Source organism: Rhincodon typus, chromosome 33 (genome assembly GCF_021869965.1).
Source record: "Rhincodon typus isolate 14 chromosome 33, sRhiTyp1.1, whole genome shotgun sequence".
NCBI classification, from domain to species: Eukaryota; Metazoa; Chordata; class Chondrichthyes; order Orectolobiformes; family Rhincodontidae; genus Rhincodon; species Rhincodon typus.
In genome coordinates, this window is record NC_063364.1 from 6,461,151 (window position 1) to 6,477,439 (window position 16,289).

Here is a 16,289-nt window from a genome sequence, read left to right on the forward strand (position 1 = left end):
AGGTGCGCGGGGGTACTGCGTGTAGCAGGTGCGCGGGGGTACTGCGTTATAGCAGGTGCGCGGGGGTACTGCGTTATAGCAGGTGCACGGGGGTACTGCGTTATAGCAGGTGCGCGGGGGTGTCCAGAAAAAAATATATAACAGGGGATTTAGAATCTGTCAGTTCAGAAAAAAAATTAAATCTCTTCTTAATCTTCTCTATATTAAAGAGCACTCAGGGACACAAGATTGTCAATGTCCCATATTATCCTGCATCTAACAGTCAGGTTTTCTGATTAAGATCTACATCTGTCAGTGGATTTTACATACGCTAATAAACCTGTCAGTCCTCTTGCTCCCAATATTTAATTAAATAGAATGAATAAGGTGACTGAGTAAATAATCCTGTAAATGCTACTAAAATATATCATGTACTGTTAATTGTATATTAATGTTCAAATGCAGCAAGACCTGGACAATTTCCAGTCTTGGACTGAAAAGTGGCAAGTAACATTCATGCTATACAAATGCCAGGCAATGAGCATCTCAGTTAATACAGCATATGCCCAGCACTTGTTGGCATTTAATAGCATGAACATCACTGTCAATATCCTGGGGAGGGCGGGGGTTGGGGTGGGGTACCACTGACCAGAAACTGAACTGGACTAGCCATATAAATACTGTGGCTATAAGAGCAAATCAGAGCTCGGAATCCTGCAGCAAGTAACTTAACTCCAATTCCCCAAACCATCCACAAAGCACAAATCAGGAGTGTGACGAATACTCCCATTTGCCTGGATGAGTGCAGCTCCAACACTCAAAAAGCTTGACACCATCCAGGACAACACAGCCCACTTCATTGCAGCACATCCTCAAACATGCACTCCCTCCACCGTCAACACTCACTACCAGCAATGTGTTCAATCTATAAGATGCCCTCCAGAAACTCACCGAGGTTCTTCAAACACCATCTTTCAAACTGCTGACAACTTCCATCTAGAAGGACAAGAGCAGCAGATACACAGGAACACCAACAACTGCAAGTTCCTCTCCGAGCTGACTCACCATCCAGACTGGTGAAATATTTTGCCACTCCCTCACTGTTTCTGGGTACAAATCCTGGAACACCCACCTTAATGGTATTGTGCGTCTATCAACATCAGATAGTGTGCAATGGTTCAAGAAGCCAACTCACTACCACCTTCTCAAGGGCAGTTATGAATGGGAAATAATTGTTGGCCCAGGCAGAGATACTCGCATCCCATTTTACAGGGGCATTAAACAGGGATTCACTTGTATTCCAACAAATATACAAAAACTGAAACCGTGGTTAATAGGTTAGGAGGTGTTTGCTTGCAAAGTATATTTCTGTAAATAATTAGCTGGACAAGTGTTTAAAAATTGCCACCAGTTCAAACCTTCACATAGCCTTTATGGAATTTCAAATATGAATGGTTTCCTAAAGGTGAAAGTTGGATGCTAAGAAATAGTTTAAACATTTAAAAAAAAGCAAATTACCCTTTAAAAAGTTTTAAAAATAAGTTTTGAAGCAAACTGCTCAGACATGTTATGATGAATCTTCACAAGAGGTGGAACACAAACTCAAACCTTCTAGCCCAAGAGCAGGGAAACTACCACTGGGCCACAAAGACTTAAACGTTATATTGACAATTTGCACACTCTATTTGTTAAAGGTTAAGGATCGAGGTTAAGGTTAAAGACGCATGTGTGATTGATGAGGAGTATGAGACTCAAACAGACAGGATTAATGAGAAGTGTGAAATCTGTGAGTAGTAATTGAGGACACAAGCATATCCTACTGGAACGCTTTCATTGACCTGTCATTTTAACAAGATGACAAAAATGATATCCTTTTACATTTTATAGACCTGGTGACCAGATAATATTTAATAAGAACAAAAGGCTTATTATAACCAAAATATGGAGAAATAGATATGTGACAGATTGGGACACCAGCACAGTTTCTGATTGATATGGCAGGAGAACGTTCCAGTGACAAATTCAAAAATGTGTGATAAAGTGAACACAAAGGTCACAAATGCTGCAGGTAAAACTCTCCAGTGACAGAAACTGTGAGACAAATCATGTTGTGTAGAAGTCGAAGATATAATCCCAATTTAGTGCATGCGAGAAATTCCAAACTGCCTTTGGTGCTGTCTGGTAGTCCTCCTGTTCTAGATGGTACTATAAAAGATTACATTTTTGCTGAAAGTTTGATATGCAGTAAAACATGCTTTCAGAGGCTGATGTCTCAGACAAATTTGGAAAGCACTGGGACAGTGTGTGAGACCATTGAAGACAGAATTTAATTCAGGATGTGTATTAGAAAAGATAGGGTTATAACACATAGAAAAGAACTGGTAAGGCAATATCTTGTGATGATATGGCAGGACTTACCAAATGGTTGATTAGTTCATGATTACTTAGAATTAATTATAAAGTCTAGAACTTTGAGCAACTGAAAGTAGTAAATGAGACACACTGTTTCTCAAATGCTCACGTATTTTGTGATGAAGGTCCTGAGGAACTGACTGCAGGAATGCTGGATAACACACACATACTATGATAAGTGACTGAGAAAAAAAATTATGGATTGACCTTGTTAGCTTGAAACAAATTCTGGACAGTGAAGAAATCTCCAAAATCAAATGGAATGATGCACGTGTCTGATTTCACGTGTGTTCCTTTTTGTGAAACAAACATCATGGAATTGGGGGACATCACAAGTTAATTTATTGCACCATAAACGGAGATGATATTTGATTTAATTTATTTTGAAATTTTGTTTGAACATATGAACACTATTTTTATATAAAGGGAAGGGAATCTTATATTTTAATTGTCTTTAATTTTTTCACCTTATTAGGGATTCAGTTGAGATCTCTGAGGTTTTGGAGTTGAGATCCTTAAATAAGCAGGCTGAAACTGTGGATGTTGGGTTTGGAGGAGATGTATGACTGCAATGCGTAAATTTGTAAATAAACATTTATAAAAGCATGTGAAGATAAAAACTATGAACTTCCTTTCTAAAATATTACCATGTATTATCATGTGATTTTCTCACCTTTGGTTAATGGATTGAACGTACATTCTCTCAGGTCAAGGCTCAAATTACAAACCAATAAACTAATTTTTTTCCATGTTAAAGATCTTCAGTAGCACTTATCCATTTCTACCAAACTGATATTTGAATTAACTGGACATAAATGCAGTCAAATGCTTTGAATGATGGGAGAGTAGTCACTTTACAGTAAACATGTTAAAATTATCCCTCTCTAACAGCCCTACCTGATAGAAGTCCTTCATCCATTGTACCATTTTAGTAAAATTCCTTTTCACTTTCTCCAAGGTTTTGTTTTGAGAAGCTAACAAAGTGACAATGATGCAAAGTCAATAGACATAGTTAATCTGGATTTTTAAAGGTCTTTGATAAGGTGCCCCATAAAATTGGTGAATGTGGAGGCAAGGAACAAAGTGGTTGAACGGATTCAAAAGAGAACCAAGAAGAAAACTTTTTACCCAAATAATGATGAGTACATAGAATTCATTTTGACAGGGAATGACTAAGCAAATACTAAATATGTTGTTAAACGTGAAAGTATAAAGCAGAAGGGAGTGGAGGGTTATGATCAAAGGTTTAGATGGACAAAGATAAGATGATGTTCAAGTGGAGCATAAACTCTGACATAGACTGGTTTAGTTAAGTGCTACATGTTGGAACCATATATTTTTGGGAATGAAAGCTGGAAACAATGAAGTTTTGAGCAATGCCTGAGGTGCAGACAGTTTACTAGGGGAACTGCTTTAAAATTAGGGACCACCCTTTCTGTACAGAGAGGAGGAGAATATTTTTCTCTCAGTGAGCTGACAGACTTCAGAATTCCCTGCTACTGAAGGCAGTGAAGGTTGGATCGCTGAATTTTGATAGGTGGTGGAGGCAAGGCCATTGAATATTTTTAAGGTAGTAGATCGATACTTATTAGGCAGGGGATCCAAAGGTTATTGGGAGTAGATGGGAATGTGGAATTTGAAACACAAGATGATCAGCCATGGTCATATTGAATAGTAGAGCAAGCTCAAGGGGCTGAATAGTCTACTTCTGCACCTAGGTCATTTTTGTCAAATATAGTCAACATTTCTGATATCTGCTCTTTATCGATATTCAACCAATCTTATATCTAAATTACCTGCTCATTTACTACAACATTATCTGTCTTCACAACGAAAATGCTGCTCAGGTACTGATAATCTTCATTTCTATTCCATATGGGCTAGATCTCTCTTCAATTCACTCCACCAGTTGAGTAACTTCATCTTTAAACTGTTAATGGACTCTTTCCATGACTGCTCTAAAACTAATGATATCGAAAGCACTCCCCAAATTCTCCTGCTGAAAAATAACCCATCTGTTCTATTTTGCTCCCAGAACTAGATCTTGCTGCTTATCTCCTTATTGGGCTGGTAGCGCACTGATTAATAACATTCTCCTGTATATATTTCAGAAACTTGTTTTCACTGTTCTAGTCCTATGTTAGGATAATTGAAGCTCTGCATTAGTATTATCATAACACCTTTCTGCTCAGCAAGAAAGAATTCTGTGAATAATACAACTGACAAAAACGCTTGACTTTAATTACAGATTGATTCAAGACAAAGCATTTCTTCAGAGCACCAATAGTGTGTTGAATTATTGTTCTGAGCACAAGTTAAATGGGCTTTGTTATGGTGGTGATAAGTTGATATCCTGAGAACCCACATAAATGTCATCACGGCTGCAGGATACAATGATGATCACTCCCAGAGGTCATCCTGAGAATTGGGTTTCTGAATCAAAACATGCTGAAATTGGAGACTGCCGTAAGAAATATGTACTGCAGTACTCCCACCCAGGAAAGCGGTACTGTGCATGTATCTCGGTCCAAATAGGCTGCACATTGAAAGAGCGGATTTATTTTTTGTCAGCAAATGCTGTACAAGGGTACACAGGGCCACATGCATTTACAGCTTGTGACTCCATGCATCCTTAAAAATTTGCAAAGCATAAGTTGCATTACATACAGTTCATTGATTAATGATGCTGATGATATCATGGCTTTCCATGTACCTACTGCAATAAGCTAAAGCAGGCCTTAGCTCTGGCTGTCAGTTAGACAAGCTGCAAACAAGTAAAGTTTATTCAGCCAGAGTAGACAGACAACAAGGCACAAACGGGAACTGCTTTCTAGCTGACACATTCTCAATCTCAGTTCCTTCTTCTTTGCAGCTCTACTTCCCTGCATCTTACACGCCAGGATAATGTGGAGGTGCCAGTATTGGACTGGGGTAGACAAAGTGAGAAGTCACACGACACCAGGTTATGGTCCAACAGGTTTATTGGAAATCACAAGCTTTCGGAGCGCTGCTGATGAAGGGACTATAACCTGGTGTCCTGTGACTTCTGACTTTTTACAGGCTAGGAGTTATTCCTGATTAATAATATCTTAAGATCATGCCATCTTGCCTTGATCGTCCAACACCTTAGGTAGTTTATTAAAGTTGTATATCGATTGCAGATACAGAGCACTTTAAAATTATGGTTCATTTATCAGCCCTCTCCCACACTGTTACATTTGCTAAGTGATATTATCTCCTTTGCAGATTGTTGATTGTCATAGTCTTCACCTCTGGCTGTCCTGATCTGCCCTCACACATTCCACACAGGTCAACTGGATCCAGCCCATACTATCTGTCATTCATTTTCTATTCAATTTCCCATTGATCTTCCCTCTGATAACTGTGTCTGTCTACTCTAATGATGTGAACAAAGTCTTGCATCTTTTCCCTCAGATGTTATGCATTAATTTCTTCTCCAGTTATTTCTAGCATTTCCTCATCACTCTTTCTGACTGTGTAAGATATGCAGAATTTCCTCCTATATGTCACATCTGGTACACCAGCCAGTTAAAACTGACTCAACTTGTTCAGAAATCTGCCCTGGCTGCCTGGAAGATCTGGAAACATCACCCATAATTTAATAGGTATAAACATTTGTGACCTTATTGTGATTGAAGCAGGTTGTATGTCTACTTAGCACGGATACACATTTTACACAACACAAATACAACCGAGATTGAAATAAGGGAAAACAGAGCATATGGTATCACTTTTATCCATTTGTATACAATCAGCTCAAAATGTGCTGTTGGTTACTGCAAATACCAGAAACGAATGCTAGATGTGAGCAGGCAAATATAGCAGAGATCTAGTATTTTGGAACTGGTTTTCAAATTATTTCAATAATTCCAATTTCATCATGCCTCAACATCCAAACCATCAGCAAATAGTTTAGTTTGAAATTGGAAAGATGTTTTATTCCTAAATGCTAACATCAGCCAAATGAAACGCACATAAAGGGAAACACGCTCACTTAGTGTAATTTCTCATCCACAACAGCACAAAAGAATGCAGTAATTCATAATAATTACTAATCAGTCGCATTTTATTCAGCACTTACCACATTGCTGCAGGTTTTGTACCTAATGTTCCGCCCTTCACAGCGCCTGAGAGACAGGAAATAAAAAAAATGACAAAGAGAACAGTCTTTCAAAGCGTTAAACAAACATGTGTCAAGCACTTCACAAAAGCTTCCATTATAAACTAGTTTTAACATATGCGCATGACTCAACAAAGGAAGGCTCCATGGATAAAATCCTCTAATCCCTGATAATTTTTAATGCTCTTCACTACTAATAAATTTGGGTCTTCAGCCAAGAACGTAAGCCTGGTGCAGCAAATGAAATCATTCTTGACAAGGGCTTTCGGTCTGGTTCTGAATCAGGCTAAATTTTGCTTCACCTGTCAAAACATTAGTAGAAAATACCTGCCAGGGTTTATATATAATGAAACCAGTCATTGACTGAAATCCCACTGAGCGTGAACAAACACAGTCAATCCTGAAAGGATAAGCTTATAAAACATTTTTTTTTCAAACATTTCCTACAACTATCATGATCAAATGTTCACTGGCCAAATAAAATTCTCGTCTCTGTTGACTGTTTTTGAATAAATCTATTATGCATAGTTAACCACCATTAAGGGACACGCAACAGAATATATTAGTTTCCATTTTAACTTGTGTACCCATTGCAATTATGCCTTTCAAAATGAACTTCCTTTGAAAAAAATCCAAGTCTGTCCAACATTATGGTGAATAATCAATTTTTTCTGTCAGTCTATTCCACAAGAAACTACTGTTCTTATTATTCATTTCGCAAGCAGTTTTTAATGTGAAATTACCTAAACACATTCCCTGTTTTACAAAACTAGGAGTTGTGGAGCCAGCCATTAATGCCAACATCTCAAGTACAATAATGCACTGCAAACTTACAGCTGCGAACGTAAACCAAGGTAAACACAGGGGCAATTTCTTACCTAATAACAAGCTTTAAATTAAACAAAAAGGAATGCAGCTCGTTTCATTGAGGGAGATGCCAAGGGATGAACTATCGCCAAAAGAACGTGGTGGATGCGGCACCGTAAATGTGTGTGGAATGCGAATCTGTCCTGCCTATTTCTCACATAGGGCATGAAATCTGGTTGAAACGTCAGGGGTCTTGCCTGCTGCTTAAAGAACCAGAGACAGACTCACGCTGCCTCTCTTCAGGAAGGTCTTTTGGCCCAGAATCCAATCAGACAACGGCAAGTTCACCAACTGGCCTTCCCCTGGAATCAAGGCCCCAGGGGCACAGGTCTCGCTACCTGAGATAGCCAGCAACTTCTGTACTCAAGTATGCCATAGGGGAGGAACAGCTGCTGCAGGAAAAACGCGCACTGAAGTCCCTAGACTTCAGAGCAATGCAGACCACAGGCAAGTATTGCGGCTGGGAGTGTAACATTTTTTAAAATTTCTTCATGGAATCTGGGCCTTACTGACTGGGCCAGCATTTGTTGCCCTTCGCTAATTTCCCAGAGTCAAGTCAGTCAAAAGTTAACCACATTGCTAGGGGGCTGGAGTCACACATAGGCCAGACCAGGCAAGGGTGGCAGACTTATTTTTTTCTTCTTTATTCATTCATGGGATGAGGGCATCACTGGCCAGGCAGCATTTATTGACCATCCCTAATTGTCCAGAGGGCAGTTAAGAGTCAACCACATTGCTGTGGGTCTGGAGACACATGTCGGCCAGACCAGGTAAGGATGGCAGTTTCCCTCCCTAAAGGACATCAGTGAACCAGATGGGTTTTTACAACAATTGACAATGGATTCATGGTCATCATTAGATTGTTAATTCCAGATATTTATTGAACTTAAATTCTACCATCTGTTGTCATAGAGAACATAGAACATTACAGTGCAGTACAGGCCCTTCGGCCCTCAATGTTGCGCCGACCTGTGAAACTAATCTGAAGCCCATCTAACCTACACTATTCCATTATCATCCATATGTATATCCAATGACCATTTAAATGCCCTTAAAGTTGGCAATGGGATTCAAACCTGGGTCCCCAGAACACTATCTGGGTCCCTGGATTAATAGTCCAGCGATAATACCACTAAGCCATCACCTCCCCTCTGGACATTAATAAACCAGATGGGTTTTTTTTTTTAACAACAATCATAAGGCTAGCTTTGCAATTCCAGACTTTGTTTTCATTATTGAATTTAATTTCATCTGCCATGATGGGAACGATCTCCCCCAACTCATTCGCCTGGCATCCTGGATTCCTAGTTCATTACTGTTACACCACTATCTCCTGGTTTGCTGGGTATATGTTGCAGAGGTCAGCAACAAGAAGAGGAGTTGACTCTCAGAGAGCTCCCCATCCCCATGTCCCTTTGATTCTTTGATCAAAATGGAGGTGGTGGCAAGCTGGCTGCATTGGTTTACCTGTTAGGCACACCACACGGCCACAGGTCCGCCTACAGCTGGACTAATCCCAGTGGTGGTGAGATGGGTCCTAAAGTGGTCATTAATTGGCACCTTAAGAGATCCTCAGTTGGTGGCAGGGCAGAAAGGAGGGAGGGTCAACCCACGGGCCTTCAGATCCAGAACTTGATTCCATTGAAGACAGGAATAGTTTCAGGCATGTCCCCAACCTGCCAAATTAAATGCCCTTTTTCCTCCAGGTTTACACCAGAAACAGCAGAAAATTCCACCATACGGGCGCTGGTTTGTCATCTTGTACACATTGCTGGAAACTTGTAATTTTGCAGTACACAAGTATCAGGACAGTCACGCGTGCACATCCATGAAAGACAGATCAATCAAGCTGTAAAAAATTTAACGTGTACCGGCTTCTACCATAATGTCGCATGAAATCGGTGTTAAAAACACATACACACAAATATTCTCTATATATTTAATATTTACATGGTTCCATGTAAATTCCATGAAAGTGGACAGTATTTGCTCTGACAAACAATTTAACAGTTTTGGAGAGGATACTTTTCTCCCAGTGTAATCCACAATTTAAAGTGGACATATTATAGATTTAATAGTTCAATCTTTGATTTTAGATGATTGTTTTTCTACGTTGCATCCCTGACCAAACCAGAATCTACTGCTTCCTGTTGAGATTACTCTTGGTCAGGCCCATTATATTCAAAGCCTGGCAATACCTGGTCAGTGGCCATGTTCAATCTGGGGCAGTGGCTGTAATGTCCTGACATTTCCTGACGGAGAAAGGGGAGAATGGGTTGCACATTTCTGACTCAGTAAACCTGTTAAACATTTACAGGTGTGTATTGGACCTTGTCTCAGCATCAATGTTAAAATTACATTCAAACTTTGTTCCTTCTACATATTTCCCAAGCAATGAATTGTACAGGCTCAACTAATGCTTGCACACACCGTGCTTTCATTTAGCAAGTTATTTATGACATCTGCCCTCTGTAATCCCATCTAATATGCCTTCAAAGTGTTTGGCCACTTGAAGGAACATGCATGTTAAGCAGCCTGTTGTTCAACAAAGATGCATGTGCCTTGTACTTCCTGTTGCTCAGTCTTTGAATGACCCAACAGCTGCTGACAGTCTGTTTGAAAGTTAAGCTGATCTGCCTCATCTTCCTCACAACCTCCAATTCTTTCAGGTCTTAGACAGGATTCAGCTGGATTGGGCAGGTGGGGCACAGGCATACATTTCACGCTTGTCACCACCAAATGTAACCCACATGTTCATTTGTCCTGTAGCACATCCAGCTTGGACTGGACTGGACTACTGGATATCCGTCGACAAAAATCTCAAACTTGCAATCAATGCCGTCTCATGGTGATCCATGTTAAATGTGTATCAATTATGTCTTTAACACTATACAGATAGTGGATATTAATTGGAGAACTCATCTGTGCTCATATAGGAACAATGGTGGTGTCCCAACTCTGGGCCAGAAGGCCTGTGTTAAAGTCTCACCTTCCACTGAGGTGGGTCATGTCTAAATGATTAAAAGTAATTATGTATACTAGCAGGCTGAAACTGAGGCTATTGGATGATCTGTAAAATGCGTTGCTGTATATAAAAATCTGTATGTGTATATTGAATATAATCCAGTTTGACCTCTCAGTACCTCGCTATCCGAGATGCAACAGTACCCCAGCAGTCTGTCTCCTGCCCAAGAAGAAACTGGATGGCAGCCAAGGGCTTGATGAGTTCATCGCTCCATAACAGGAGCTGCTTTCGGGTTCCATAATTCTGCCTCCAGTCTGACATATCTGGGTGCACTCTGCAGCGGCCAGCAGGTTTATAAATCTGTCCTGCACCACTTGTTCTGACATTGATTATATTTACAACATCTTCTAAGATCTGTCAGAGCTTCAAGAAATGCCTTAGGCTGATTAGCAAGATCTCTTCTAAGGCCACCTGTGAGATTGGCTCCATGAATTCTGCAGCAAACAAAAATATAAAGTGCTCGCTCATTTAGTTTTCTCAGCCACTGCTTCAATTTTCTCTATTTTGCCTTACGTCACCACCTCCTGTCTTCCGCACCTCACTTTTCAAATTATTGTTCTTTCTTTCTGTTCATGGCAATGTCAGAATTTGCTGCCCATCTCTAATTACCCTCAAGTACCTTCTTGAAACATTGCAGTCCACGTGGTGTAGTCAGATATGCCCACAGTACTGGTGGGGAGATTTGGCTCTTTCTAAATGGGTGTGTAAAATGAAGTAAATGGTATCAATTGCTTTAACTCTTGTGCATTTTGGGACCTGATAAGTACCTTGTATTATAAAGGCTAATATATGAAACGTCTTTCAATGAAAGTCAAGAGATTGTGAAACTTCGCATGACACACAGGAAATGAATGAGATTGCAGAGATAGCTATAAGACTGAGTGACAAAGGTCACGAACTTTGCAGTCACACAGACACCAGGTTCTCCTTCCCCTCTCCCTTCAATGGACTTCATTTCGTTCATGGGATGTGAGCTGGCCCTCCTGGATTGGTTTTCTCAGTTACTTCTTCAATTATTTCCACTTCTCTCATGCGCTCTGCATCATCTTGTGCTCTGTCCCAAGCCTCACTTTCAAAGCTCCCTGGTACTGTTTTTTATATAAAAAAAAATGGGATGAGCATATCAGTGGCAAAGCTTTAGGCAGGTCTGGGAATTGAAATTTAGGCAAGGTCAGGTCAGGGTGATAGGTCCATGGGATGTCAGAAGTGAGTGGAGAAGACTGGAGGTTGGGGAAGAGGAGAAATAGTATCAGGTTAAATATAGCAAGGGACTGTTGGTGGGCTGGGTTGGGGGGGAATTGGGGTCAGGTCTTCACTGGGTTTCAAATGGGGGAAAGGTCAGTAGTCACTCAGGGAGGGGAAGTCAATTTAATAGTTTGAGCAGTTCTTAAAACCTCTAACACTTCTTGTGTTACTATTGAGCTAAGTCAGTTAGAACTCTCGATTCTAACTCAGGGTTGGGAAATTTTTCAGAGAACTTGAGGTGTCAACTAATTGGCTCTTAAGAATTTCAAATTTCCAGACAATTCCATTTCAGCTGCTGTAAATCCAACCTTTTTGCTGCAATGATTGCTTTCCCATTGGAAGCTATGATCTTTATGGGCAAACCATTTCTGCAAACAGATAGTAGCCAATCTCAGAAAGAACATAGTATGCTGTATGGGTGTAGAGTGGGAACGGTTACTGATGGCTGACTCCTTTGCTGTCTGCAGGAACATCTATTGCCCTCATATTAATCATTAGGGAAAACTAGTAACATGCCAACAATGAATAGCCTGATCATGTTTTTTCAGGATCAACAGTAACATCCATGAAGCCTGAATATCACAAGAGCTTCACAGAATTGTCACTGGATTGAACTCAATAAGGAGCCAAAAAAGGAGATATTAGAACAGTTCAAGAAGGTAGGTTTTAAAAAGTGGCTTCAAGGAAAACAACAAGCAGAAAGACCGAGGTTTAAGAAGGTAAGTGCAGACCTTGGCGCCTGGCAAGCTGAAGGCACCTTTGTCGATGATGGAGCAATGAAAATCAGGACATGCAATAAAATAACTCATATATTGAGTACAAGAGCCAGGATGTCATGTTGCAGCTTTATAAAACTTTGGTTAGGCCGCACTTAAAGAGTATTCTGGTTGGCACATTACAGGAAGGATGTGGAGGCTTCGAAGTGGGTACAGAAGAGGTTTACCAGGATGCTGCCTAGATTAGAGGGTATGAGCAAGAAGGAAAGGCTGGACAAACTAGGGTTATTTTCTCTGGAGCAGCGGAGGCTGAGGGGAGACTTGATAGAAATTTATAAAATTAATAGAGGCATAGATAGGGTTGACAGTCAGAATCTTTTTCCCCCAGAGTTGAGATGTGTAATTCTAGGGGGCATGCATTTAAGGTAGGAGGGGGAAGTTCAAAGGAGATGTCAGGGGAAGTGTTTTTCTCAGACTGTGGTAGGTTCCTGGAATGCCCTCCACCAGGAGTAGATGTAGAGGCAGATACTATAGGGGCATTTAAGGAGCTCTTACATAATCACATGAATTAATAAGGACTGGAGGGGTATGGACCATGGGCAGGCAGAAGGAATTCATTTAATTTTGCATCATGCTCGGCATAACATCGTGAGCCGAAAGGCCTGTTCCTGCACTGTACCGTTCTATGTTCTATCTCAAACGAAGCATCTCTGCCAGCTGGATCTGCGTAGCTAAGAGTAATCTGAAGAATATGAACAAGAGTGGGGAAAAGTCTCGATACAATTTTGATACATAAACAATGTGAATGACTTTGAGGTGCAGAAAGATTACTAAGTTATGCTCTATGTTAGCTCAAATCTGTAAGATTTTCTTGTCAGTAACTGCTTACTATTGTGTACTGTTCCACCACTGGAAAAGTGAGCAAGCTTATAAGATCAACCTTTCCAAATCTGCAGTCATCACTGCTCTCCAAACTAGCAGCAAACTCTCACAAATACAACTGAACTTTATCAACAAGGCTCTGGAACATAGTTCTGAATTTGCTGTTGTTAAATAATCAGTGCATGACAGGTTTTACATGAAAAGTTTTGGATAGATCAAAATTTATAAGGAACTCAATATTTAGCAAATATGGTAACAATAGCAAAGCAGACATTTATTGTTCATCTGAAACTGCCTTTGAGTAGGTTCTGGTGGGGCACAGACAAATGGCTGGATATATCATTTCAAAGGGAAGTTAAAGAGTCAACCAAATTATTAAAAGGTTTGAAATCACATGGAAACTACACAGGATGAGGGTGACAGACTGTCTTCCCAAAACAGACCTGAAATAACACCACACAGAGGCCAGTATCCCATCACCAAGTCACCCCTTATTTACACGTAGAGTGTCCTGGACACTGATCTGCTTCCTCAGAGCCAGCTCTCAGAGTGAGCAGAACCTCCAACACTCCTGTGCTTATCTGTCACGCAGGACTCCCTGATTGGGGCTGTTAACCTGGTCCAATCAGGGAACTCATTCTATGAGGTTCACCTGGCTGACCTCATTACAATTATTACAGGACCATTATGAAGCTCATGGGTTTTCACAATGATCTGGAAGTTTCATGATCACCATTACTCATAACAACATTTTAACTCCAGAATTGCTTAATTAATCTAATTTATAATTCCCCAGCTGCCTTGTTGTGATTTGAACTATATCTTCAGATCATTAAGCCATTGATGCAACCACAATGCTATCACACAAATATTTGGACTCTAAATCACATTCCATTGAATCATTCAACCAATAATTTAAAAAAAAGTGACTTTGAATGCTTAAGCAAAATCACTTCATACAATGTTAATTACATTTGATTTGTTATGGTACAATAGTAGTGTTGATAACTCTGGGCCAGAAGGTCCATGTTCAAGTCCCACCTGCTCTATGTATGTAATAACTACTCCAAACAGGTTGATTAGAAAAATAAACAGGCATAATCAGATTGCATTTACAAAGTGTTGTTACCTCCAAATCACAGCCCGAACAGTCATATTCCACTCATAGAATACAATCAGCCAGGACTCTTGTGATGCAGTAGTGCCCCTACCGGAGCCATGAAACCCAGGTTCGTGTCCCACTTGCTCCAAACATGTATGTGTGTGATTACACCTCTGAACAGGTTAATTAGAACATATCTACAATTGGACAACTTAACAAAAAGAAAATCTGATAGCGGCAGCAGCAAGAAAGGAAGTGTTCGGGCTTGGTGCCCGTATGGCCTGCTCATCTGGCCGGTCGCTCTCTTCTTTGCTTTTCCTCGTTTTGTTTCTTCATTTCCCTTTTGTATCAAAGCTCACCAATTCTTCTTTTCTGCGGCTGCAGTGCAGAAAGGCATTTGCGAGGTCCTGCTGCCGAGGCAGCAGCGTGGTGGATCTGGATTTCCGTTCCTCGTGGCCGTGGCTTTATCAAAGGCTTCGACGTCGGTGGGTCTTGTCCATTCCTCCTGGTGGCAGTGTGATTCCTGTTCATTCCTCATGGCTGTAGCGGATTCGGGCAGCGACTGAACTGGCGACAGTTTGAGCGATGGCTTCAGTGTCAGTGACTTGATGGATCCGATCTGTCCCTCTTTGCTATGGCAGCCATGCAGCGGCTTTGGCATCAGCTTCGGCGGTGAGCAGAGTGGCGGGTCCAGTCAGGAAATCCTTGCTTTGGTGGCCTCAGAGATCACATGACACCAGGTCATAGTCCGACAGGTTTATTTGAAAACGCAAGCTTTCAGAGCGTAGCCCCTTTGTCTGACTCATTTCACCTGCCGAAGGGGCTATGCTCCAAAAGCTGGTGTTCTCAAGTAAACCTGTTGGACTATAACCTGGTGTCGTGTGACTTCTGACCTTGTCCACCCCAGTCCAACACCGGCATCTCCACATCATGGTGGCCTCAGGGGTGGCTTTGGCAGTAGCTTCCTGTAGCCACCCCATAAACCCAGGAGCCACGAAGGGAACAAAAGTTGAACTTTGTCCTAATTTTGTCTCAATAGTTTCTGTCTATAATTTCTGTTATTAAAATGGTGTCAAATTGTGGCGAATTATACACATTTCATTGTATTTTCATAAAAACAAGAGACAATAAATTGCAATTCTATTCTATTCTGATTTAATATCATGGCCAGTTTATTGGTGGGAGTTGAGCAAAGACTGGGAGTCACATTGGGAAAGGGAAGAGAGAAACCCATGATGATCAAATATTCATACATGCGCAGTTACAATGGGGGCTAATGGATCTAAGTATCTCACTTTAACATATTCTTCAATATTCCTCTCTATCGACAGAATAACTGGGAAGTTGAACAGATGTGCTGTAGCGTCTGGTAGCAAGTTGATAGCATTTGTATTCTGAGCATAATAAAATGCATTAACTTAATAGACTTAAATGCTAGGTCTGGATCAAGGGTTTGTATAAAATGTGAAGAATGGAACATGTGCATGGATCAGGCACATGTTTATCTGGAGTTGATGTTAACTAAAGGCAAAGCTTATAACTGCTCTAATTATTAGGTTACTTCCTTACTTTGCAAATCCAAGTATGTTAAAAAAAATCATTGGCTTCGACTGGATTGATTTCTTCCTCTCCCATATCTTTATATCACACTACTTTCTACCAGAATTCTGGGATTAACAACTGTTGCAAATGTTTTTTCTTTATGAAATGGAGAAATGCTGTACACTCACAATCCCTACATTACATTCTATGAAAACTGAAGGCTGGAAGAGATAAGTGTTGAAATTAAAGCTTGCCATTTAGAACCATTTAGTTCCAGAGTGGTACTAAGTTCACAATTTGATTATACTACTTGGCAAGTCAAGCAGTACAAATATCTTATTCAGTGTTTATTGCAAGCAAAATATTAAATTCCAAAAC

General features: G+C 40.5%; 1 protein-coding gene across 1 annotated transcript in view; it reads right to left on the reverse strand.

Moving 5' to 3' along the window:
• Positions 1 to 16,289, reverse strand: part of adamtsl3 (ADAMTS-like 3) — a 573,867-nt gene that overhangs the window by 303,801 nt on the left and 253,777 nt on the right. Inside the window, exon 5 of the mRNA XM_048616129.1 lies at positions 6,494 to 6,539. Coding sequence (XP_048472086.1) covers positions 6,494 to 6,539 — 46 coding nt within the window. The remainder of the gene's footprint in view (positions 1 to 6,493; positions 6,540 to 16,289) is intronic.